General features: G+C 39.9%; 1 protein-coding gene across 1 annotated transcript in view; it reads left to right on the forward strand.

Moving 5' to 3' along the window:
- The window catches only part of LOC135082410 (uncharacterized), a 32559-nt gene extending 9550 nt beyond the window's left edge, over positions 1-23009 (forward strand). Inside the window, exons 3-14 of the mRNA XM_063977205.1 lie at positions 7353-7514; positions 9815-9970; positions 10186-10363; positions 10850-11050; positions 11828-11956; positions 12688-12918; positions 13087-13245; positions 13287-13409; positions 13451-13573; positions 13615-13737; positions 13779-13901; positions 21278-23009. Coding sequence (XP_063833275.1) covers positions 7353-7514; positions 9815-9970; positions 10186-10363; positions 10850-11050; positions 11828-11956; positions 12688-12918; positions 13087-13245; positions 13287-13409; positions 13451-13573; positions 13615-13737; positions 13779-13901; positions 21278-21436 — 1867 coding nt within the window. The 3' untranslated portion in view covers positions 21437-23009. The remainder of the gene's footprint in view (positions 1-7352; positions 7515-9814; positions 9971-10185; positions 10364-10849; positions 11051-11827; positions 11957-12687; positions 12919-13086; positions 13246-13286; positions 13410-13450; positions 13574-13614; positions 13738-13778; positions 13902-21277) is intronic.
- Positions 23010-26108: the final 3099 nt, after the last annotated feature.

Below are 26108 nucleotides of genomic sequence, written 5' to 3' on the forward strand. Positions count from 1 at the left end.
TCAAATAACCAAAAAAATACGAATTTTTAAGCAGTTTTTTTTTCAAAAAGTCTCATTTTTTATTATTTGTTGGCATTTTCTGGGTATTTTTTGTATTTTTTCAGTATTGCCTGTTATTTAGCATTATTATTGTTTTTATTTTATCAGGATATACCGCTTAGTTTAAAAGTTATTACGTTTTCTTTACAATAAGTAATTAAAAGAAAAAAAATTCTATAAAAAATTAAAAAAAAATCTCAAAAAAATTTTGACCTCTTTTTTGTCGATAAAAATAGGTCTAGTTTTATCTATTTTCATATGTACACTTTAACGTGACTCACACTGTATTGATACTTGTTTTATGAGCTGCCAAAACACGATTCTTCCAAAGATTTCGTTGCCACTTGTCCGACAACTCGATTGACTATTATTGATTTCAAAGCATCAAAAAATCTAATTTTACAGTAAATTCAGTAATTGGATCTTCAAGGTCGGAAATAAAGTGTTTTTGAAGAAGTTGTGCACTTGTGCCATGAATTTGTTTGTAAATGGTGTCAACCATCCAATTGACAGGTTGTCGAGTCGAAATAGACTGAGTGGACCGTCCTCTTGTCCAAAAAGGTCAATGCAAAGGTTCTATCTCAATCTTTCACAAACATTGCTAAGAGGTCTCACATTAGGTACTCGGGGAGGCCTTTGTCCAGTGGACGTCATTTGGCTGAAACGAACGAACGATGAGGTCTCACAGTGCGCGTGGACGCACAGGGTGACACACGAACCAATCACAGAGCTCTATTCAACGCTGTGCGTTCGATTTGCTGCGTCACTTAAGCAAGTATCGTTTGTGAATTCGGGCGTAAGTGTTTATGGAGTCAACAACGATATTTAACTTGCTGAATTTCTCCAGTATACAATAAGAGAATTTCTCGTACATTACTAAAAATATCACTTCAGTTAGAAGCGATCAAGCGTAGCTCGAATCATTATTGTTTAAATAAAAATAGCAGAAAAACCTGATTGTTCTCTTAATTGACTTGGTATTATGCTTTTTAGGCCATATCCGTCGATAACGACTAAACCATAACGATTTGCTCTCAATATATTCCACCTTCGTTCGGCCTGATCATCACTTACCAGCAGCTTCCTCGTTGAGGATGAAAATAGAAACACTGAAAGCAAATCATTATGGCTTAGAACTTAAGATCATTACTACCAAATACCAAGTTACGGTCATTTCTCCACAACTAATTTAGTCGATTGCGAGTCAGACCCGTAAAGGTTGCTAAAAACGAACACCATATTCGTTTGTTGTGAGCTGTGAGCGATTTAATCGTCATTATGTTTCTGCGCATTTTGTTTACGTGATTTGAAGTTATTTTGGGTAAACGCACGCAATGTGACGCAATTTTAATTCGGAACTGCTTATACACATGGAAATCTTATATGAACCCAAAATCACCCGATAGATACTTTTGAAAATACCGAGAATTCTCTAAAAAGTAGCAATGACAGTTTAACTTTCTCCGGGACAACTTGACCTTCACTGGTTGGGTTTTTATTGGCGGTCAAGCTGTAGATCCTGGCTACACAGGAGTTGCAGCGGTGGGAACGAGAGACGGGAACATTACCCTAAAGAGTTACTACCTACTCCGAATTGCATTATCAATACCGGTAGATTATTGTCCGGTACGAGTAAAAAATTTTTTTAAAATTATACACACTCGTAATATGTTTAAATATTGTATTACGTCAAACGATTCTTCCAAGCATTGCGACCGAAATTCTTCGGCGCGTAACAATTTATTATGAAACAATTGATATGATACGTATTGCTATGCGCGCGCGCCGCTCGTCTATAATTAGCTCCATTCATAATAAAGATACCACAGGCCAATAGGCCATAGGCTATCTGCAATAATATAGGGGCTATCTCTTATGTAACGGTGAAGATAATATAATAATAAGCCAAAAGTCGTTTGTTACGTATTTCTCGATCGATTGTTGTAGGAATTTTGATGAATTTTGGTTTTAAATATTATTATGTACCTAATTCAACTTTTGAAAACGGACATGCTTGTTTCCCTAAATCAATTTGAAGGAGAATTAGAGGATTAAAGATTGCGTGGGAAATCCAAAATTTATAATGTTGCTGTCTTGAAGGAGAGATCTTCCTTGATAGGCCAATATCCACACGAGCAGAAATTAGTTATCTTTAACACATGAACAATTATAAAAAGGTGTCTATTGCAATTTTTTTATCATCTATTGGAACATAACTTTACTGGTTAGAGACAATAAAATCGAACTGGGGTAAGACTACCTAAGTCAACCAAGTTAAATTACAGTGTTTTCTAATTTAATTCAATACAAATTTAAACTCCGGATTGAGAGTCTAAATTCTAACCACCTGATAAAACCCGGAATATACGTTTACGTAATTTTAATTGCATAATAATGTGTTACATTTACCCTATTATTTTACGCGCCACGATAGCAACGAATTTAGGCTGCGATTCCACCAGAGATGTGCGAGGATGCGTATAGATCGTTTCATCCACGAAGACGCGCCCCACCAATTTTTGGTCGAGGGAAGCGCGGGGTGCGGGAAGTTGGATCCGAGCGTCATTATTGTAGTGTGCGTGTGTACTCGTGGATAATTTAGCGTGTCCCGATAACACTCAATGAGGAAGAATGGTGGGGCGCGTCTTCGTGGATGACCATCTATAGCGAGTGATGTGTTTGTAGAGAACCAATAGTATCGCTTCATTTACCTCGCACATCTTTGGTGGAAACGCAGCCTAAGCGTTTGTTTTCGCAGTTAATTCTACCCGCTCATCCTCTGCTTATCAGTACATGCGTTCTCTTATCACCTAATTTACATTAGGCATGCTAGGCGGCCTTGGTGGTAGGTATTTAATATACTATATGTTTAATATCCTATGTAATGACAAGGTAATATACGTAGGTAAATAATAGAGGTGGAATCTTTATTTCTGAGGCCAGCGATACAAGGACAGCTTTAAGCTGCGACTGAATAAAAACGTAAGTAGATCGTTTCATCCACGAAGACGCGCCCCTTCATTCTTCCGCGAATGTTTGAGTATTATCGGTACACGCTAAATTATCCATGAGTGCACACTAGGGTGTCCCAAAAAAATCAAAGTCTTTTTTTTTCAACGCATACCCTCTAATTATGTTTAAATCGTGTCAAAACAATAATATATAAAATTTTGTATACCTAGAACCACGGCAACCCGTGCCGACTTGCATCGATAATGTCAGTACTTTTTACTTGGCCGCGCGGGAGGTAAAGTATCGAAGTGCCTATTATTACTTGTTTGTTTAATTCGTAAATGCATTATTTTCATTCAGCCAACATGTCAGTGCAATTACACAGTTCTAAAAAAAAGGAATATTTTTAATAGGGTGGGCTATAAAACATCAAATTACCGGTTCAAAGTTCCCTCTAATGGAGTAGTTTTGGTAGTTCTGTTTGAAGGCATGAAATGAATTTGCATTACATATTTATTAGAAAAAGGCACGTAAATACTGACGAGAGCTTTCTCTGACAGATAGAAAAAATAAGATTCGGCGTCTAGGTGCCATCAAGCGCGATGGATGGCGAGAGCAATTAATTCATTAAAATTTTGTTACTAACCTCTCAATTTAAAATTCCTAACAAGGGTAAATTAGCTTTTTTAGACGTCTGCTTGTTTATGCTACATGCCAGACGCCAATCCATGGCTGCAATGTATTTTTACGGTAAAAGCACCTTTGAGGATATTTGTTTTTAATGGCCATGAAAAGTCTAAGAAAAAACGCAAGCAAACCATCTCAAAAATAGCTTTAGAGTCCAAAATTTTGTCGGCATCTAAGGTATTTGATAGATGGAGTGGCTGTCTTGTTTATTACTTTGTTTTAATCAAAAGCATAGTCTTGTTCAATCAACAAACAAACTGACAGTTTCATGAACGAGAGTCCTACTCCATGATCTAATTATGCTTCTTTTCAATGCGCTAAAAACTTGATACAGCGAAAAGATCGATTAAATTAATGTACAACTTTTATGGCGAAATCATTGTTAAGTAGGAACAACAGCAATAAAATTATAAATTACTTAAAAATAACACTTTCAGGTAGTCAGTAGGGTAATTCAGATCCTGACTGTAAAAACGATATTTCAAAAGAAAATTTACGAATTATTAACATCTTTTTAATAATAGATATTTAATTAAAATAATATGCAGCTAAAACAGCGTTGTATTTACTAAACAAATGTTAAGTTCCACAATCTACAGTATCCTATACAGCTTCATACCTACAAACATTTTGGTAAAAGTTTGACGTCAAGTCGGCACGGGTTATAGTTATCCGATACTAATAATATTTGATATTTTAGTTGCTAGGGTCAAATAGAAAAAAACTAAAGGGTATGCGTACCAGAAATCGAAAAAAAAAATTTCGCCCTACTAGCCTGGGACACCCTAGTGCACACACACACTACAATAATGACGCTCAGATTGCTCGGATCAAACTCCCCGCACCCCGCGCTTCCCTCGACCAAAAATTGGTGGGGCGCGTCTTCATGGATGAAACGATTTATATTCTACGTACACAAATACACGGAACTGCTCGAGCAGTTGTGACTGCTAGGTCGTTTGGCAGCACGGTAAAATTTCAATTGACTACGACTGCAAGAGCAATTTGTTTATGTTTTATCACTGGCTAACTGCTCGAGTTGTCCGTGTATGGCGGGCCTAAGGTTCGATTACATAACGGGACATGCACATAGTGTTTGTGTATAAACAAAATTATTTTGTGTATGAATACGAAACACAGACGATGGTATGTGTCAGAATTACTGACATGTTTGAAGGAACTTCCGTTGCTTGGCTCTACGCAGCGAAATATTTGTGACTAGGTGTGGATAGTGGGTATATGAATACAGAATACATGCAAATAGCAGGAAAAAGTTTAGAAAAATAAGATAAACGATATGTCGAAACCACTTTTTTCATTATCAATCTAATCTCTTGACAAAGTAATAAGGAAAATTGTATGATTATTGCAAAAAAATCTTAGATATCTCAATTTAATAAATTCATAACACACATGAGTATATTCCAGAATTTCCATATAATCTTTAAAGTAAATATAATGCCATAGCTCGTAGCAAAACAGCCAGTTTATATTTTTGACTACATACTGTACAGTCACGTACAGTTTAGTCCCATAATAGTTGAAAGTAACCAGAATATAATTTATTTACATATTTATTTATATTAGGGAAACAAACAATTTTGATATACAGACAAATAATCACACAAAAAATAGGACAGAAATAATATTATCCTTTTAGCAAGAAGAAAAAGCTAAAACAAAGCAACCATTTTAGATGAAACTTGGATAATTTTAAGTCTACTAGCTGTAAAGATATCAATTAGATAATATCCGAAACTGTTCAGCTCAGAGACTAGCTGTTTTGTTTAGGCTGTGTACCAAGTGGGAGATGATAATGTCTTAAGATAAACCGGAGATGAAAGCGCCAGTAAGCCATAATATTTACGTTTATCTTTAACGAGTTTATCGCGACATCATCAACAGCGTAATGAAATATCTACACGTGATAGGTGAAGGCAGCACTGACAGGTTAAAATTGTTCTCTATTTTTCGATTTGGATGGATTACCAGGCTCGGAAGTTATTTTGTTGTCCGCTAATGTTTTTGACAGCATTATTGAGGGAACGTTTGTTCGTGTAAACAGGCCTGTTCATCTCCGCGAGTTTACATAGAAAACAAAACACGCACGATGGCCCACCTACAGGATACTATTCGACAAGGCCTCACATACGAGCGAACATTGACTCACGCACGCGTATTCTTGTGTATGATGGAAGAAAATAAAGAAAATGGTGTACTAAATACTGTGCAGTATTTAACTGCCTAAATAATAATAAAACACAGAATGTACTTTTTTAAGTTGCCTCAAGACACTGAGAGGTAAATAAGTAGTTAATATTAATAATACATGATTTAGCACGAATTCATGATAATTCATGGTAAATCATGTATTTCCTCCGCCATTTTCCGCAGTTTGGCACCTCACGTCACATCATTTTACCGAAGTCAGCCCTATAGCTTCGGCGCAGTGCCGATCACTGACGTTTGTAGGCATGGAACATTTCATGAATAGCAGGTGAAAAATCATATGAGATGAATTTCATTAATCACACCTGCTATTTTTCTTCACATAGACTGCTATAATTTCGCAGTCAACGAAATCACGAATCACATGAATTTCATTCATTCATTCGAGCGAAGTCCGTGAGCGCTGCTCTGCTAAGTGACCGAGCGAGTAAGAAGGAATGATTTGATCATGTGCGTGTTAGAAAAGGACAAGAGATGTGATGACGAACGAAACTGAGCATTTTAAATATGAACTTTAAACTTAAAGGAGTAAGGTTTAGATTTCCTTGTCATGATTCGTATGATTTCATTAGATAGCAGGCAAATGAAATGAATGATTTTTCACTAGTCGCGCGGTTAGTGATTGTTTTGTTGCATACATACTGTGCTGTGGAACTGTTTGTTTTTTGTTGTGCGACATAAAATCAAACAGATATTAAGTCACATTCAATATAGGTAGCTAATTAGCAATCGTTCATCATAATTCATACTTCATTAAAAGTAGCACATTATATGAAAGAGCTATATTTTAACACTGCGAATAAAAATCATTGCCTGTGAAATTTCACATGTGAAATCACATGAATAAAAATCATCATTTCATGAAATGAAAATGAACGGAAAATAGCAATCATTTCCATGCCTAGACGTTTGTCAACACGTTTGGTGCTTGACTCTTGAAACAGGCTAAATTACACCATATTGTTAATGGCATTGAGCATACATTTTTTTAAATACCTTCCCGAAGTAAAACTTCTGTACGTAGTACTTATTATTATTCTGTGGTGTAAACCTCAATTCAGCTCGAACACAAGATATTACGGGAGCAGTAATGTGCGAACTTGCCTCAATGTCAATGCATGCAGGTTCCTGAAGTTATGAAACTCCAATCGTTGTACTAAGATGTTTTATGGTATGTCATGGTCGTTGTAGAATTCCTGTGGAGCGTGGAGCGCTTTACATTTGGCGATCTTAGCAGCGTGATAGACGCCATGCCGATAATTTCATACTATAGTACTATGACAGCGTATGCCTGTCTTCACATTATAAAAACGCCGCCGCTGCCGCGCTGCTGTCGCGATTCTGACGCTCTAATGTGAAAGCGGTCTTAGTTTAGTACTAAATTGTTTACGTGACAGTTGATTTATTTGGTACTAAATACTAATGCTGTTCCCCGTTCGTTACAGGATCTCCATAAAGCGCGGCGTGGCATTAACCGGTCTTGGATTCGCGTACTTCACGTCACTGTTTTCGCTGCTGAACCTGGCGGCGCTGTCCACCGGCGCCGGCGCGCGCTTCCGCCACGCCTACCGCCTCAGCGTCGGCGACGTACTCGACATCACCAACAAGTATGTAAAGTCCGGTCGCCGAGCACATAGAATTTCCTCCAATGACCCCAAGCAAGCAACATAATTAAAATACGCGCGAGCGATAAGGATGGGTAGCTTGGGGTCATTGGACAAAATTCTACGTGCTCGCAGACCAGACTATAGATAGTGTCAACGCCAGAACGCTTCCTAAAGGACCCCCCATCTAGCGGTTTTACACCCGTATTCACAAACGATACTTACCTATGTGAAGCAGCAACGCTATGCGAAATGTGACATTTCTCAATGCGTTCCATATGGCAAGCCTTTCAATTCATAAACAATACTTAAACGACCCTTGACTATGCAAAATCAGAGTGTTGAATAGAGCTCTGTGATTGGTTCGCTTATGTTACGCACTTCACTCCGCTAACTGACATTCCTGTCATTCAAACGGTGCAACGGTTTTATGTGATAATATTTTGTGGATTTGTGAATTTAATAAATATGAATTAAACTACAACTATCAGGTTAGTATGAATACTTCGATTTCATTGTTTATTTTCATTCAATAATAAAACACTGTCTTGAGCAGTAATAAAAATAGTGAAAATCATGTGTTTCAATCATTATTTTTCAGATCAAAAAAGCTGCCGTTTTCTTCTTCCGAAAGAGAGCTGCTGATTGTAGCTATAATAAGAGAAAGGCCTATTATTGAAGACAAGCATACCTAATTATTATCCTCTCTAAAATATCGAGTTGAATAAGCAGGACTGGGAAAATCTAACAGTGACTTACAATTCTCAACCATATTTATGTTTCACAAAGGCTCACACATCAACTGAAAACCTGCTGGAATAATTTAAAGACCCAAAGAAAGAAAGAACTTTCTTAGGAATCAATCAAACGTTCTCAACACCCACTAGTAAGTAATGTTTTTAAAATATTAGTAGGTAGATTTATGAGGAATAACTAAGCAGAGTATACTCAAAGGAATTAAATTCATAATTTGCTTTACAGGTATGAAGAAATTAAGATTAGTAGTAGCAAGAATGAAGATTAAGACAGAAACAAGAATCAAACGCACCACATTAAATAATATACAACAAGACCAGGCTAGGCTTTGCACGAGTTGGGGCTACAAAGTGAAAAAAAATTGATAGCAAGAGAAAATAATTTTTTAGAACATGAAAAAAAGATTCATGATTTACAAATACATAAAATTAAATAAGCCATTGAAGATTGATGAAAATAAAACTTCATAAAAATTTTTGTTTTATTTGCCACTAGGAACTGATACATTATGTAGGTGGCACTGGAAGGCCTCTCGCAGTTAATTTCCTCAGGTCTTCTTTTATCAGTGGTAAAAGTATGAAAAGTACCCCATCTTTGGAAAACCTAAACTAAATTCGTCTGAATTGTAATAATCAAAGGGATTTTGGGAATCCCTTTGATTATTACAATTCAGACGATATTGTACTTTGCTCATTGATAAAATTATCAAATTACTCTTCACTACTGTAATCCATTGTAAGATGATATTAATCGAATACAACCATAAATAAAGCAAACAAACCTAAAAAACGAGAATAACCTAAAAATTTTGACGTAAATAGACACTATGCGTTGCGTAATACAGCTCCCTGTCTACCTTAGCTTTGCGTTCATTCTAAGGGACGCATAGTGCTTGTCACCACTGAAGTATCGTCTATGAATAGGTTTTTGGGACCCTGTGCGTCCACGCGCACTATGAGGCCTCAAAGTAATGTTTGTGAATACGGGTGTTAGAGTCATCGTCATGCAGCCCTTGCAGTCTTGCGCCTGCGCAGCGTCGACATGGCGCACAGATGTTCAAAGAGTCTCAACAAAACTCTCAAATCGCTGACGCTTGCGCTCCTCCTGCTGTGATATAACTTGTATTTTGCGCGGCCTGGCCGTAACCGAAACTTTGAAAAAGTTCATTGGACGTCTAGTGGCCTAATTCACGTCAAAATCTCGCTGACGTTCAGAAGTCGTCCCATTGAAAAACTGTTCTAAATCCGTATTCACAAGGGTCATTTCGATAGAACGATTACTCGATAAGATCGCAACTCAGGCTTATAGGTCATTCATTAAACGCCGGCATCCAATGGATGCCAATGGATGCCTAGTCTGAATGTTAATAGAGCGTGGATCGCTGAACATTTAAGAACTTAACGTATTGAAAGTTAGCCATTTAAAGATGACTAACTAACCAAGACTTATTTTTGTCCTCATTTTATTCTTCCTAGCTATAATCCCGGTTGCATATTAGGCTAAGATTCGATCAGAGGCTAGCTATATTCTTATCTGTGTACCCCCAGACTGGTGTCAGCTGTCCAAGCGGCGCTGTCGTGCGCTACGGGCGCCATCGTGTGCATGTGGTCGTGCACGCGCGACTTCATGCGCTCCTCGCACTTCATGTCGGAGGCCTACGCCTGGTTCGGCGCCGCCTACTTCTTCTACGACATATGGTCCATGTACATGGTGAGTGTTCGCTAGCGGAGCGGAGCGGAGAATGGTGTCAGCAGTGCAAGCGGCGCTGTCGTGCGCAACAGGAGCCATCGTGTGCATGTGGTCGTGCACGCGCGACTTCATGCGCTCGTCGCACTTCATGTCGGAGGCCTACGCCTGGTTCGGCGCCGCCTACTTCTTCTACGACATATGGTCCATGTACATGGTGAGTGTTCGCTAGCGGAGCGGAGCGGAGAATGGTGTCAGCAGTGCAAGCGGCGCTGTCGTGCGCAACAGGAGCCATCGTGTGCATGTGGTCGTGCACGCGCGACTTCATGCGCTCGTCGCACTTCATGTCGGAGGCCTACGCCTGGTTCGGCGCCGCCTACTTCTTCTACGACATATGGTCCATGTACATGGTGAGTGTGCGCTAGCGGAGCGGAGGAAGCGGAGCGGAGAGGAGACTGGTGTCAGCAGTCGAGACGAGTAGAACTTAGAAGTGATATGAGTCGACTGGTTGAACAGTGCAGAGCAGTATAAGGATATATCACATGACGACATATCCTAGGATTTTAGCAATTATATCATCATCCAGCTTGTAGGTACTATTCCATTTGCTGGGTCTCCATTCCAGAATCTTGCTGCTGCTTGCAACTATCAAAAATGTTGCAGGAAGATGCTGGATTCGACCCGTCTCTCAATCGGCCAATCTGGAAATCATTGGGAGGCTTAATTTTAACAGTGTACATTTTATTGCTGAAATACATCTTTTCGTTGCGCCAAAAGTGCTTTAAATGCCACATAAATTGAGACAAACACATGTCTCGACACTGATTTTCAGTGTGCGCCCTCAGCCATTACCTTACCATTTAAAATACTTACAGAAAATTATTGAATTTTCCCAGGTATACGTCCAAATGAGTAACAGCGCGGAGTGGAAATCCAGGTTCCAGAAGCGCGTCTCCAAGAATGGCGAACTAGTTTTGTCTTCCGGAGACGGAGCGCGCAAGAAACCCTCGGCTTCCTTCCTGGAGTACTGCCGTCATGAGCCTGTGATCCTCATGCATCACCTTTTCATTGGAGGATTCGGATTCCTGGTCATTGTGGTGAGTTTATTTGAACGGTGAGCTGGTGTTATCCTCTGGAGACGGAGCGCGCAAGAAACCCTCGGCTTCCTTCCTGGAGTACTGCCGTCATGAGCCTGTGATCCTCATGCATCACCTTTTCATTGGAGGATTCGGATTCCTGGTCATTGTGGTGAGTTTATTTGAACGGTGAGCTGGTGTTATCCTCTGGAGACGGAGCGCGCAAGAAACCCTCGGCTTCCTTCCTGGAGTACTGCCGTCATGAGCCTGTGATCCTCATGCATCACCTTTTCATTGGAGGATTCGGATTCCTGGTCATTGTGGTGAGTTTATTTGAACGGTGAGCTGGTGTTATCCTCTGGAGACGGAGCGCGCAAGAAACCCTCGGCTTCCTTCCTGGAGTACTGCCGTCATGAGCCTGTGATCCTCATGCATCATCTTTTCATTGGAGGATTCGGATTCCTGGTCATTGTGGTGAGTTTATTTGAACGGTGAGCTGGTGTTATCCTCTGGAGACGGAGCGCGCAAGAAACCCTCGGCTTCCTTCCTGGAGTACTGCCGTCATGAGCCTGTGATCCTCATGCATCACCTTTTCATTGGAGGATTCGGATTCCTGGTCATTGTGGTGAGTTTATTTGAACGGTGAGCTGGTGTTATCCTCTGGAGACGGAGCGCGCAAGAAACCCTCGGCTTCCTTCCTGGAGTACTGCCGTCATGAGCCTGTGATCCTCATGCATCACCTTTTCATTGGAGGATTCGGATTCCTGGTCATTGTGGTGAGTTTATTTGAACGGTGAGCTGGTGTTATCCTCTGGAGACGGAGCGCGCAAGAAACCCTCGGCTTCCTTCCTGGAGTACTGCCGTCATGAGCCTGTGATCCTCATGCATCATCTTTTCATTGGAGGATTCGGATTCCTGGTCATTGTGGTGAGTTTATTTGAACGGTGAGCTGGTGTTATCCTCTGGAGACGGAGCGCGCAAGAAACCCTCGGCTTCCTTCCTGGAGTACTGTCGTCACGAGCCTGTGATACTCATGCACCATCTTTTCATTGGAGGCTTTGGATTCCTGGTCATCGTGGTGAGTTTTATTATTTTGTCTATTTATGTGGGATATGGAGGTCTACCACTGATAGAAACTAAGGTGGAATTGCTTCCTTCCGAACGGGTGTCATCCTCGGAGACAAGGTCCAATTGTATACCATCCTCTGGTGCTGTCCTCTGGTGACGGAACGCGCAAGAAACCCTCGGCTTCCTTCCTGGAATACTGTCGTCACGATCCTGTGATACTCATGCACCACCTCTTCATTGGAGGTTTTAGATTCCTGGTCATTGTAGTGTGTCACCACAGGTGTGAGCTAGGTAACATCTACTTCATAATAATGCACACTTATGGGCTGTCACCCCATGAAACTCGAGTTCGATCCCACACCAGATAATTTAACTAACTTACTTCGATCGTGCGCAGCACATCCACGTTGCATCGTGCGCCTGAGTGCGTTACGCGATCTTAGCGCGGTAGATCGTCCGGTAATTGGTAAGTAATGAGAGTAGACCGGTCGTTGTGAAGAGACCTTTGTCCAGCAGTGGACGTCTTTTGGTCGAAAGAAACAGCCAACAATATCTACGTATTTTCATGGTTTTTTTTAATGTTTCCGCAGTACTTCCGCGGCAGCTTCGGCGACTGCACGTTCGGCTTCGTGTACCTGATGGAACTGTCGACGCCGTTCGTGTCCCTCCGAGGCATCCTGTCGCGGCTGCGGCTGAAGGCGTCGCGCCTGTACCTGGCCAACGGGCTGGCCATGCTCGGCTCCTTCCTGCTGTGCCGCGTGCTGTCGCTGCCCTACGCCTGCCTGCTGTACGCGCGCGCGCGACGCCTGCCCTACCTCGAGGTGAGTGGCCTCTGAGGCACCCGTCGCGGCCGCGGCTGAAGGGTCGCGCCTGTACCTGGCCAACGGGCTGGCCATGCTCGGCTCCTTCCTGCTGTGCCGCGTGCTGTCGCTGCCCTACGCCTGCCTGCTGTACGCGCGCGCGCGACGCCTGCCCTACCTCGAGGTGAGTGGCCTCTGAGGCACCCGTCGCGGCCGCGGCTGAAGGCGTCGCGCCTGTACCTGGCCAACGGGCTGGCCATGCTCGGCTCCTTCCTGCTGTGCCGCGTGCTGTCGCTGCCCTACGCCTGCCTGCTGTACGCGCGCGCGCGACGCCTGCCCTACCTCGAGGTGAGTGGCCTCTGAGGCACCCGTCGCGGCCGCGGCTGAAGGCGTCGCGCCTGTACCTGGCCAACGGGCTGGCCATGCTCGGCTCCTTCCTGCTGTGCCGCGTGCTGTCGCTGCCCTACGCCTGCCTGCTGTACGCGCGCGCGCGACGCCTGCCCTACCTCGAGGTGAGTGGCCTCTGAGGCACCCGTCGCGGCCGCGGCTGAAGGCGTCGCGCCTGTACCTGGCCAACGGGCTGGCCATGCTCGGCTCCTTCCTGCTGTGCCGCGTGCTGTCGCTGCCCTACGCCTGCCTGCTGTACGCGCGCGCGCGACGCCTGCCCTACCTCGAGGTGAGTGGCCTCTGAGGCACCCGTCGCGGCCGCGGCTGAAGGCGTCGCGCCTGTACCTGGCCAACGGGCTGGCCATGCTCGGCTCCTTCCTGCTGTGCCGCGTGCTGTCGCTGCCCTACGCCTGCCTGCTGTACGCGCGCGCGCGACGCCTGCCCTACCTCGAGGTGAGTGGCCTCTGAGGCACCCGTCGCGGCCGCGGCTGAAGGCGTCGCGCCTGTACCTGGCCAACGGGCTGGCCATGCTCGGCTCCTTCCTGCTGTGCCGCGTGCTGTCGCTGCCCTACGCCTGCCTGCTGTACGCGCGCGCGCGACGCCTGCCCTACCTCGAGGTGAGTGGCCTCTGAGGCACCCGTCGCGGCCGCGGCTGAAGGCGTCGCGCCTGTACCTGGCCAACGGGCCTCGAGGTGAGTGGCCTCTGAGCAGCGTTGTCAGACGTCCCGATTTTTAAATCAAATTTATATGTCCCGCGCGGGACAGGCTCGGTCCCGCTTTTCGGATAGAGACACTCACTTCACCAGACTATTGTTTGAAACGCCATTTATTATTCTAAAGAATTTTTTTTTTTTCGAAATTTGTTTTTTTTTCTTTTTTTATTCTAAAGACGAATTTAAAGATAGAGTAAATCTGATTTAAAATATTATTTTTTTGTTAAAATACATTTTCTATGACTACTTTTGCTATCTATTGTCACGTAAACGTAATTTTAAGTCAAATTAAAAGATAAATATTTGAAAACCTTTGATTGTATACGTTTTTTTACTATGTCCCGCTTCTGACGGAAGAATCCCGCTATTTTCACTCAAAAAGTACCAAAGTCCCGACTTGGCGAAAAAAAAAACTGGCAACGCTGCCTCTGAGGCACCCGTCGCGGCTGCGGCTGAAGGCGTCGCGCCTGTACCTGGCCAACGGACCTCGAGATGAGTGGCTTCTTTGTGGTCATTAACCGCCTCTGTGGTCTAGTGGTAAGACCACCTGCTTCAGACGCAGGGGTCCCGGGTTCGATTCCCAGTGGGAACAGATTTTTCTGTTCGGTTTGGTTGGTGGTAGGGCTTGTTCTAAGTCCGCCTGGCTAAAGCCCGGTCCGTGAGCACATAGAATTTTGTCCAATGACCCCTAGCTACCCATCCTTATCGCTCGCGCGTAATTATATTGCTGTCGCGACAGTGCGACTGGCACCCGCAGTGAGTGTGCGAGCGCGATAGCAATATAATTACGCGCGAGCGATAAGGGTGGGTAGCTAGGGGTCATTGGACAAAATTCTACGTGCTCACGGACCAGACTATAGCTACCACCATCTTACCTAAGTCTGTCGACATAACAATAATGTTAACAGCATTGTTGTGTTCCGGCAGTTAGGGAGGAGGATTATTCCGGAGTATTCCGAGGGAAGCTCGCTTTCACCTTTTCGGCCTGATCGTCACTTACCATCAGGTGAGATACAGGCCAAGAGCTTCCTCGTTGTGGATAAAAAAAAATACCGAGACAGGGAAAGAGAAGGCGATAATACTGTTGTTTCGTCATCATCGTGGAGTCAGCTCACAAGATAGGTCCCCATAATTGGGTGTGTAATGTATGATATAACTACATATCATATAATACTTAGAGGATATAACATCAAATTATATAAAATCGTTTAATATAATAATTATTTACTATAATAAACGAATAATATAATTTTAAAACGAATAATTTTAAGACAAATAACTATTAACTGATATAAAATGGTTTGATATAATGAATATTTTCTATAAAACTTACAATGTATGTAAAGAAAACCTATTTTGAGGTTGTCTTTGGTTTGTTTTTTCTTTAAGAGTAAAATGTTATGACACGAGCATGTCATGTGTCATGGAGATGTATTTTATAAATTACCGATAAAATGTTCATATTGTTTTAAATCGGTTAATGAAACGGATTAAGAGCTTTGAGCAATAAATCTGTTATTTATTTTCAGAAACGCATTAATGCTTTTATTTCGAACAATATCATTATAAATTAACATTCGCTGCAACATGGACCTATAAAAAAAGTCGGACGGATTCTCATCAACAAAATACTGTGACATTAGGATACACCAGCTTGCCTGTACGTACAGGCCGGCACGCACACATTCACACCCTGTTACACCACTTCGAGTGCAAACTTCACACAGTTGACACATTTAAGCAGCGAAAAAACAACACGAATACGACATGTCTTGTGTGATGAAATTGTGTAAAAACCGTTCTGTTCGAACAAACAAAAATTAAGGAATCACATTTCACAGGCAAAATAATAATCCAATCACTTATTTCCCGACATTAAAATATTGAAATTAATTGAAATCAAACGTCATTCACTCGAAAAAATAATACGTCAAAGACCAGTGTTCTCAGTTATTTACGTGGGAAAATTACCCGAAATATGGGAAATTAATAATGATTTTAGGACTTTTTAGTTTTGTATACGCATACTATGGAAATAAAATAATTTATCATAATAATTGTGTTTTAATGGGATATATTTTCATAGGCAAATTTGATCCTTCCCAAAAATGTGGAACTGCGAAATTCAAATTTTCTTACATTGATTGCAAGTCAGTGTCAGGTTGTATGTTAAAAAAAATCTATCAGAGATAATAATAATATATTGATGATGCATAAGATTATGATTATAATGTACACAAGATTCGTAATTTGTAACTGCGTGAATCATTTTTGATCAACATTATGTACATGTTACGGTTAATGTGATAAATTGAAAATTATTAATAATAACCGGTTATTATGAATAATTACCGACAGTCGCGGTAAAAGTGATAAATGAATCACATTTAACAGTGATTATTAAATAATTGAAGCTTAGTACTAACAAATTTCATAAAAAAGAACAACATCTTGTGTACGTGCTCGTGTACAGCCAAACTTTTGAACGTTTTGATATCATATATTAATATAATTTGGCATAATGAGTTTGGAGTGTTTCTTGCATAATATTACTTTTCCATGATGCCTATAACATAATGTTTTTATTATAAAGTGAAAAATAGGTTAAGGTGCGGCGGGGGTGGCCCTTGGGCCACCCCTAAGCCGCCTATTTAGTTTTATACACACATAAATGACCTCATATTAATCACATTTACCAAATCATGCGGTTAAAAAGTATTTAAGTATGTTTATATCCGTTGTCTAGTACCCATAGTACAAGCTTTGCTTAGTTTGGGACTAGAAGCGCAGTGTAAAATGTCCAAAGATATTTATTTATTTTATTTATTTATTTATTATTCATAATAACCGGCGATTATTCATAATTTTCACATTTATCACTTTGACCGTAACATACATACCCTGACACACTGACTTGCAAACAATGTAAGAAAATTTGAACATTGAAAATTTCGCGCCTACCTCAACGCATACACCTTTCATCCTTTTAAAATGGCACGGAATAATTCTGTCTACATTTCCAAGTAACATCTGCCGATCTATGTTTTTCTTAAAATAATAGGGTAAAATGTTTTGGCTAACATGGCATCCCTAAATTCACTCACACAATAGACAAACGCCAAAATTTTGCGTCACAGTTTTGTTGTAGCGCGAGTTCCGTCCGCCTTTTTTTATAGGTCCATGCGCTGCAATTATTTCAAGAAAAATGGAGACGTTGAGATTTGACTTTATGGTGAAGCCAACGGCAGATGGAAAGTCAAACACCATTTGGATTGTATCAAAAATTTCAAACTAATGCAAGATGAGGAATTAAACATCATAGGTACAGGGTAACAATCGAGAACAAAGAGATGAAACTTGTATTGAAGAGGACTTAAGTAACATAGACTAACTACCAGCATAATGTTTGTTTAAATTCACAAAATGTCAAGATTCCTGATGTACTAGGTGACAAAAATGAAGAAAATTTACAAACTGGGGTATTAAAACCAGAAAACAGTTATGTAAATAAATGTGAAATTTAATGAACACATTGATGCTGAAAGATTTCTGTCAAGATTCCTGATGTACTAGGTGACAAAAATGAAGAAAATTTTGGTTTACTCTGGAAAACACAATAAAAATCTCACAATTATAATAAGAAGATATTCGACCAGCGTAGAGAAGACTATAAATTGGAAGAGGGAGATAGAGTCTACGTAGAGAACGGAAATCGATTGAATAGGAAGAAGATGAATGAATTGAGAATTGGTCCATACAAAATTTTGAAGAAGATATCAAATACAATCTATGAAGTAGATACCGGCCACCAGAAATCTGAATCAAATTTCTATCACATTACAAAACTATACCCAATGCATAATGAATGAACAATTACTTAAAATAATTGTTCTCTCCTAGGGGGGGAGATGTAAAGAAAACCTATTTTGAGGTTGTCTTTGGTTTGTTTTTTCTTTAAGAGTAAAATGTTATGACACGAGCATGTCATGTGTCATGGAGATGTATTTTATAAATTACCGATAAAATGTTCATATTGTTTTAAATCGGTTAATGAAACGGATTAAGAGCTTTGAGCAATAAATCTGTTATTTATTTTCAGAAACGCATTAATGCTTTTATTTCGAACAATATCATTATATGTATACTATTTAAAACAAATAACATTCAAATCATATAAAAATAAAATGTCGAACAATCAAATGAGATAAAATTATTTTCCTATAAAACTTAAATCATATAACAATAATAATTTTATATATAGTTCATTTGTTATAATAAGCATTGCATGCAGCAAGCAAGCAAGTGAGCAAGCAAGCAAGCTAGCAAGCAAGCTAGCATGCAGGCAAGCAAGCAGGCAAGCAAGCTAGCAAGCAGGCAAGCAAGCAGGCAAGCAAGCAAGCAGGCAAGCAAGCAAGCAAGCAGGCATGCAGGCATGCAGCATGCAAATTTGACTAAAAACTTGAGACTTCTGTCACGGCTCCGGCACTGCGGGGCTCTGGCGGTCCCTCGCGTGCTAATCGTCGCAGATGGCTTTCGCTCGACACCGCGTCTTCGGCTTGCTGGCCGGCTTTGCCGGCCAGCCTCAGCCGCGGCGCCTCGCTTCCAGCCACCTGCTCCTCAGCCCGCGGGCCGCCTCGCCCCTCCGTGCCTACGCGCTTCTAAATTACACTCTAGGGGTAGGGCAGACAAGACTACGTGGAGTCGGTTTTACGGTGCAGTCCTGTTGTCCCCCCTGCTTGGCCCCCCTGGGGGAGCCAACAGGATTTCGAAATCCTGTTGTTCCCCCTGGCTAGGGGAGACAACAGGACTAGATTTTCAATCAATTATTTGAGGACTGTTGTCCCCCCTGGAAAACATTGGGTATTTAGAAGCCATATATTTTTGTAACATTTAAGAAGTTCTGGAGTACCTGACTAAATGCCATATTGCCAAACTAAATACCTAAACGTATGTCAAATAATAATTAACATTTTGTTAACGAAAAAAATATAAGTTGTTGGTACCGGTAATATTTCTGACTATTCCAAAATCTGCTTTACTTGCTTTTATATAATATAATACAAGTAAATGCGAAAGAAACTTTATCTGTCTGTCTGTTACGAATTCACGCATAAACCATTGAACCGATTTTGATATTTGGTATCGAGATAGTTTTGAGTCCCGGGAAAGGACGTTGGACAGTTTTTATCCCGGTTTTTTAAACAGGAATGCGCTCTATATTTTTTCTGTGACAGAAAAAAAATTACGTGGACAAAGCTGTAAACAAAAGCTAAGTAAGTATATGCTATTCTCATGTATAAAAAATAGTCTTCTGTAAAATTGACTAAAAATCCGTTTAGTAGTTTTTACGTGAAAGAGTATCAAACATCTATACTATTCCATACTCACAAATTTTCGCATTTATAATATTAATACGTAGGAAGCTAAAACTGCATAATTTTAAATAAATCATAATAATTTTCAACAAATTAATCGCTCATTCAACTAGCGGCCGCCCGCAACTTCGTACGAGTGGAGTCCGTTTTACCCCCTTATGTGTGGAATTTCGTAAAATCCTATAATATGCTTCGTATTATTTCCTATCCTTAAATAAATAGATAAATAAAATCCGTTCTTGGCAGATGTCTACACCCTATAAGGAACCTACCTGCCAAATTTCAAGTTTCTAGGTGTCAGTACCAGCACCAACCACCAACACCTTATTTTTTTCGTTATCAATTATTATTTGACAAACGTTTAGGTAGTAGGGCAAAAAAAGAATGAGACATGTATAGGCTCCATAAGAGCATTTGACGATTTTCAAGTACTAATTTAATTAGTCTAAACCTATTATAAAGATAATTTTGATTTTATCAAAATGGTAATTATTATTTAACAAACGTTTAGGTATTCACTCAGTTTGGGAATTTGGCATTCAGTCAAGTACTTCAGTATTTTACAAATTATGTTATAAAAATACATGGCTTTTAAATAATGTTTGTCAGGGGGGACAACAGTCCTCAAATCATTGATTAAAAATCCAGTCCGAGATTTTGGAATAGTCAGAAATATTACCGGTACCAACAACTTATATTTTTTCGTTAACAAAATGTTAATTATTATTTGACATACGTTAAGGTATTTAGTTTGGCAATATGGCATTTAGTCAGGTACTCCAGAACTTCTTAAATGTTACAAAAATATATGGCTTCTAAATACCCAATGTTTGCCAGGGGGGACAACAGTCCTCAAATCATTGATTGAAAATCTAGTCCTGTTGTCTCCCCTAGCCAGGGGGGACAACAGGATTTCGAAATCCTGTTGGCTCCCCCAGGGGGGCCAAGCAGGGGGGACAACAGGACTGCACCGGTTTTACGGCGATTCGTTTTTGTCACTAAAGTCATTTATAAGTCAAGCTAAAAAAGAACATACTTAAAGTTATATCTACCAGAAATTATATCAATTAAAGAGTATAACAAATAATATTTATTACAAGTAATGGTTATGTGAAATAATATTTATATTAAACAAAATTACATCAAATGAGTCTTTGATTAAGTAAGGTTTATATCAAATGTCTTTATGCGTTGTGATTGGTATCTGAAATGATATTATTAGAAATGATTTATTATATGAAGTAAACATTATATGTTAAAAAATTATATCAAGTGTTATTATAACATACGTTTATTATACAATATGAACGTTATTGAAATGAATTTATATCATATAAACTTATATAAACTGTCACGCACCCCCCATAATTGATACTTACTGTCTGTATCCTTTCAAGGTTTAAGTAACCTTTGTTTTGTCTCCTGTCATCCGCTTTGCACTGGAGGGAAGTCCAACCTTAACCGAACTCCTAGGTTCTTCTGATGAATTTCGTTGCGGGTCCAATGACAGTTTAACTTTCCCCCGGGACATTGACCTTCACTGGTTGGGTTTTTATGGCAGTCAAGCTATAAATCCTGGCTACACAGAAGTTGCAGCGGTGGGAACGAAAGGTGGGAATAGTCCCGTTGACATCGTGGAGTCTGTTCTCCGCGGCCTCTTTTATAGAGGCTACATACTTCATATCGTATCACTATTACAGAAGCTATATCACTCATCGTTTCAGCCAAATGACGTCCACTGCTGGACAAAGGCCTCCCCCAAGGTTTTCCATAATAAACGGTCCTGCGCTGCCCGCATCCAGGCTCGCCCGCGACTTTCACCAGATCGTCGGTCCACCTAGTAGGAGGCCTGCCCACGCTACGTCTTCAGAACAGAAGCTATATCACTCAATCTGCTGTTTCCAGGCCGTGAAATCCCTACCGACCGGCTGCAAGATCTCCATTTGCATCCTCCTGCTACCCCAATTATACTGGTTCTACCTGATGTCATCCGGCGCCATCAAGATGCTACTAGCTCCCCGCGACGCGCCGTCTGCCGGCGACGCCAAGCACAAGCGCAGCTGATGCCGCCGCCGCCGCCGCTAGTCGGCGCCGCCGGACCCGCCGGGCCCACGCCGGCACCCGCCGGACACACGCCGGAACCCGCCGGACCCACGCCGGAACCTTCGGCGTTTACGTGCGGTGAGTCGTAGGGTCGTGTAAGGTGTGGTTAGGGCATGCCGACGCCGGTTTTCAATTCAATTACTACGTAGTTATATGAATCTTTTAATGCTGGGTTCCAGTGGCCTAATTCACGTATTTTGAGCAAGATCTCGCTGACGTTCAGAAGTCGTCCCATTGAAAAACAGTTCTAGATCCGTATTCACAAGGGTCATTTTCGATAGAACGATTACTCGATAGGATCGCGACTCAGCTATTTGTTGTCATTGAAGTTTTGTTACGTCGTCCCATTGAAAAACAGTTCTAAATCCGTATTCACAAGGGTCATTTCGATAGAACTATTACTCGATAGGATCGCAGCTGAGTGTTTTGTAGTCGTTGAAGTTTTGTTACGTGAATAAGGCTACTGGGCGGCTACTCCAAAACGCTGTTTCGAGTCTTATCTGTCTCCGTCGCTCTAGCTTTGTGTGAGAAGGATGGCAACATTCGAAACTTCGGAGTATACTCACTCACAGTCTTTTGTTTAGTAACTCCATACATCCGTTCGTTATAAAATTGTAGGTGATTAAACTGATATAAAAACATAATGTAATTCGTACATCCGAGATTATGTACATAGGCGAATATTACATACAGGGTGTTTCAAAATTAGCACGTCACGACAACGGTAGTAGCTGGGTCTAAGACATCAAGCATCATCGATGTAGTAGTAGTAGTAGATTTTGGGACACCCTGTATATTTTTCATAATGGTTCTACCAGGGCATGCCCGATGTCACACCGTTAAGAAGTCTGTAAACGATCGATTACGCACTCGGCGAGTTTTTTTATTTAGTTAATTGGCAACACAGTAGCATGATATTGGGCGATGTTACCAGTGTAGCCAACAAAATACCGAGAAAAAGTTGATTGCTTACAGACCTTTCGAAGGTACGGCGTTCGCTGTATTAGTTGATATGACGTAGTGGTTTGTATTGTTAGTCCGGCACCCCTATTCTCGACATCGATTTCGCCTAATCGATATGGACAAGACATTTGATTGATTTTTGACCTTATTACAAGGTAATAAGATCGACAGATGCTTGTCTATGGTGATCGGGAAAAATCGGCTCGATGGTAGAGGACCAGTTGCTATTGTTTATGCCACGACGCAACGCGTTAACATGTATAATGTCAAAGATTTTGTGACAAAGCGTGGGTGTGGTCGTGCCATAACTGACCCGTTGTTATAAGTGACGACGCGACTAAGTCAGTCAGTGCCTGAGGTATGGCACGCTGACGTTTGACGTTACAAAAACACCTTGTTTTTGTAACGTCAAACGTCAGCGATATTCAGATCTTCTTCAGATGTATACAGGGTGTTAGGTAAATGGGTATATGAGCCGACACTAACCCATGTTAACATATGCATATAAATGGTATGGTGAAGTCAGAAATTTGATATCATCATTTTAGTTTTTTAAATGTTCATACAAAATAAAATTTATAAAATCAGATTTGTATGAAAATTAAAATAATTAAAATTATGATATCAATTTTCTGACTTCACCATACCATTTATATGCATATGTTAACATGGGCTAGTGTCGGCTCATATACCCATTTACCTAACACCCTGTAAATGCTCTGTCACGTTATTATTTTTGTTTGTCACCTGACATACGTTTTGCAATAGATTGAAGTCGAACCTTAATTTCGAAGTCCTATGTTCTTCTGATTAATTTCGTTGCGGGTCCAATGACAGTTTAACTTTCCCCCGGGACAAACTTAACCTTCATTAGTTGGGTTTTTATGGCGGTCAAGCTGTAGATCCTGGCTACACAGGAGATGCAGTGGTGGGAACGAGAGATGGGAATAGTCCCGTGTCACGTTATTATGTCAATGTCATCCTCAGGCACTGACTGAGCTAAACCTTTAAGACAACGGGTATGGCGACCTTATGGCTCGTAAGTTGGCACTCTAGTCTCCGGGGCAGGGTAGTGTAAAGAGGTTGCTGTGTTTATTTATCTAGTTAACCACTTAGGTATAGCGCGGTGTTGCAAACTTATTCGACAGTTATTTTCTTTTGTATTTTAGTGGCTATCTAAAGTCATTTGCACATTAAATGTTGTTAAGTCTACAATATCCTATTAAACGCCATACAAACATTCAACGTTCCTACGACGTCCATATTCCGACGTGAACGTTTGAAAGAGACCACAACAGTACATTTCTATTGTAAGCATTATGACGCGGTCTACGGCGTTTATAGGAGACCACAGCCTAAGCAAATTTCGTTATGCAAGACTATAGTCACTAAGATTCAACAGAATAAGTAACTGTAAGTTTGCAGCACTGTACATAAAGTTATGTACTAATCGTGATTAATTGACATGTGTTACACAATTTGGCTATCAGTGTCTAATCCCTGTATTATTATGTCAAACGAGAATTCGAAAGTCACGTTGTTTCTTATTAGAAAGTGGTTAAAGCACAAATTGGCTTGCGATTTATGTTTACTTTAAGACTAAGGATACAGGGAGTAGACTCATGGTACAATCACGATAAATATTTTAAGATAATATTGTGACATTACAATATCTATCATGAGACGATGACGCCATATTGATTAACAAAATGTCAGTTTTAAAGGTGTTTGTGTAGTATGTATGATAATAGAGAACCACAAATATTAAGCAAGGATAAACGAAGAAATCTTTTAGTATATTTGTCAAATATTTTAGCTTAAATAAAATTAACAGGAAATATTTAAGGTGCAAAGAAAAATTCAATATAGATGTTTTGACAATACTCCAAAGTAGCATTCAAAATGTATTTCTTTTCACAACTCCGTTTAAAGGAAGTAGTTAGTTCTTCAAAATTTTTATTACAAAGTTATCGAAATTTGACAAATTAGTGTAAGGCTAAAATAAAATAACTTGGAATGTGAGAGATATGGTTTAAAGCACACCAAAGCGTCGCTTGTGTAATAAATAAATTTTAACGTCTCCTTATACAGTGTGAGTCACGTTAAAGTGTACATATGAAAATAGATGAAACTAGACCTATTTTTATCGACAAAAAAGAGGTCGAAAAATTTTTGAGATTTTTTTTTAATTTTTTTTAGATTTTTTTTTCTTCCAATTACTTATTGTAAAGAAAACGTAATAACTTTTAAACTAAGCGGTATATCCCGATAAAATAAAAACAGTAATAATGATAAATAACAGGCAATACTAAAAAAATACACAAAATACACAAAAAATGCCAACAAATAATAAAAAATGATACTTTTTGAAAAAATTCTGCTTTTAAATTCGTGTTTTTTTGGTTATTTGATAAATTTCTCCAAAAAATGCCCCTATAACCAGTGGTTTTTATTACTTTGTATTATTCTCTATCGTGTTACCTTCGTAAAACCAAAAATCGCACGTCTCTATTCCTATCACAACGTTTGCAATGATCGTTTGAACTAAGCCTCTCCGGGCGCGCCATTCAACGCTTCGTTAACAACGAAACTGAAAATGGCTCTAGATTTGTAATTTTGATAAAGACAAGTTAGATTTCAAATAAAAACAAAAGATTTCGAGTAAAATAAGCATTTTAGTTAAAATTAAAATTGTCTCTACCTGTAGCGGAGAATAATGTTGTGGCAGGCCTTTGTTCAAACGATCATAGCAAATGTTGTGATAGGGATAGAGACATGCGATTTTTGGTTTTACAAAGATAATACGATAGAGAATAATACAAAGTAATAAAAACCACCTGTTATACGGGCATTTTTTGGAGAAATTTATCAAATAACCAAAAAAACACGAATTTAAAAGCAGATTTTTTTCAAAAAGTATCATTTTTTATTATTTGTTGGCATTTTTTGTGTATTTTATGTATTTTTTTAATATCGCCTGTTATTTAGCATTATTACTGTTTTCATTTTATCAGGATATACCGCTTAGTTTAAAAGTTATTACGTTTTCTTTACAATAAGTAATAGGAAGAAAAAAAAATCTATAAAAAATAAAAAAAAAATCTCAAAAATTTTTTGACCTCTTTTTTGTCGATAAAAATAGGTAAAGTTTCATCTGTTTTCATATGTACACTTTAACGTGACTCACACTGTATACGAGTATCGCTAGCAATTGTCCCAGTATCACGAACCGTAGTTAAAGTTTAACTGTCTTATCATCAATCCCTAATTTCTAATTGACCCATATGAAAACAAAATTCCTGTAATGTGTTAACGTTACCATAGGGTCACTTAAAAATTAGGGATAGATGGTGAAAATGAGCACCTTTGATTGGTCAGATTAAGGTCTTTTTACGTGGCCATGTAACCTTATTATGGGATTGCAATTTAATTAATTATATTGAATTAAAAAAATGCCTATGAAGTTCAGAGACAACCAATATTTTAACTAACTATAGTAACTTTCAAGATGAGATTTTACTAGACTAAAAAAGGTAGCATAGTATGACAGAAATGGCCTATACGCGAGTAATTTTTTAGTCAACATTTTCAAATCATAATACTTCCTATTCTTAAAGAAAAGTATAAAACGAACTATTTTATGTTACTCTTTAACTTCAAATTCCGATGT

This window comes from Ostrinia nubilalis, chromosome 21 (assembly GCF_963855985.1).
Source record: "Ostrinia nubilalis chromosome 21, ilOstNubi1.1, whole genome shotgun sequence".
In the NCBI taxonomy this organism is placed as follows: domain Eukaryota; kingdom Metazoa; phylum Arthropoda; class Insecta; order Lepidoptera; family Crambidae; genus Ostrinia; species Ostrinia nubilalis.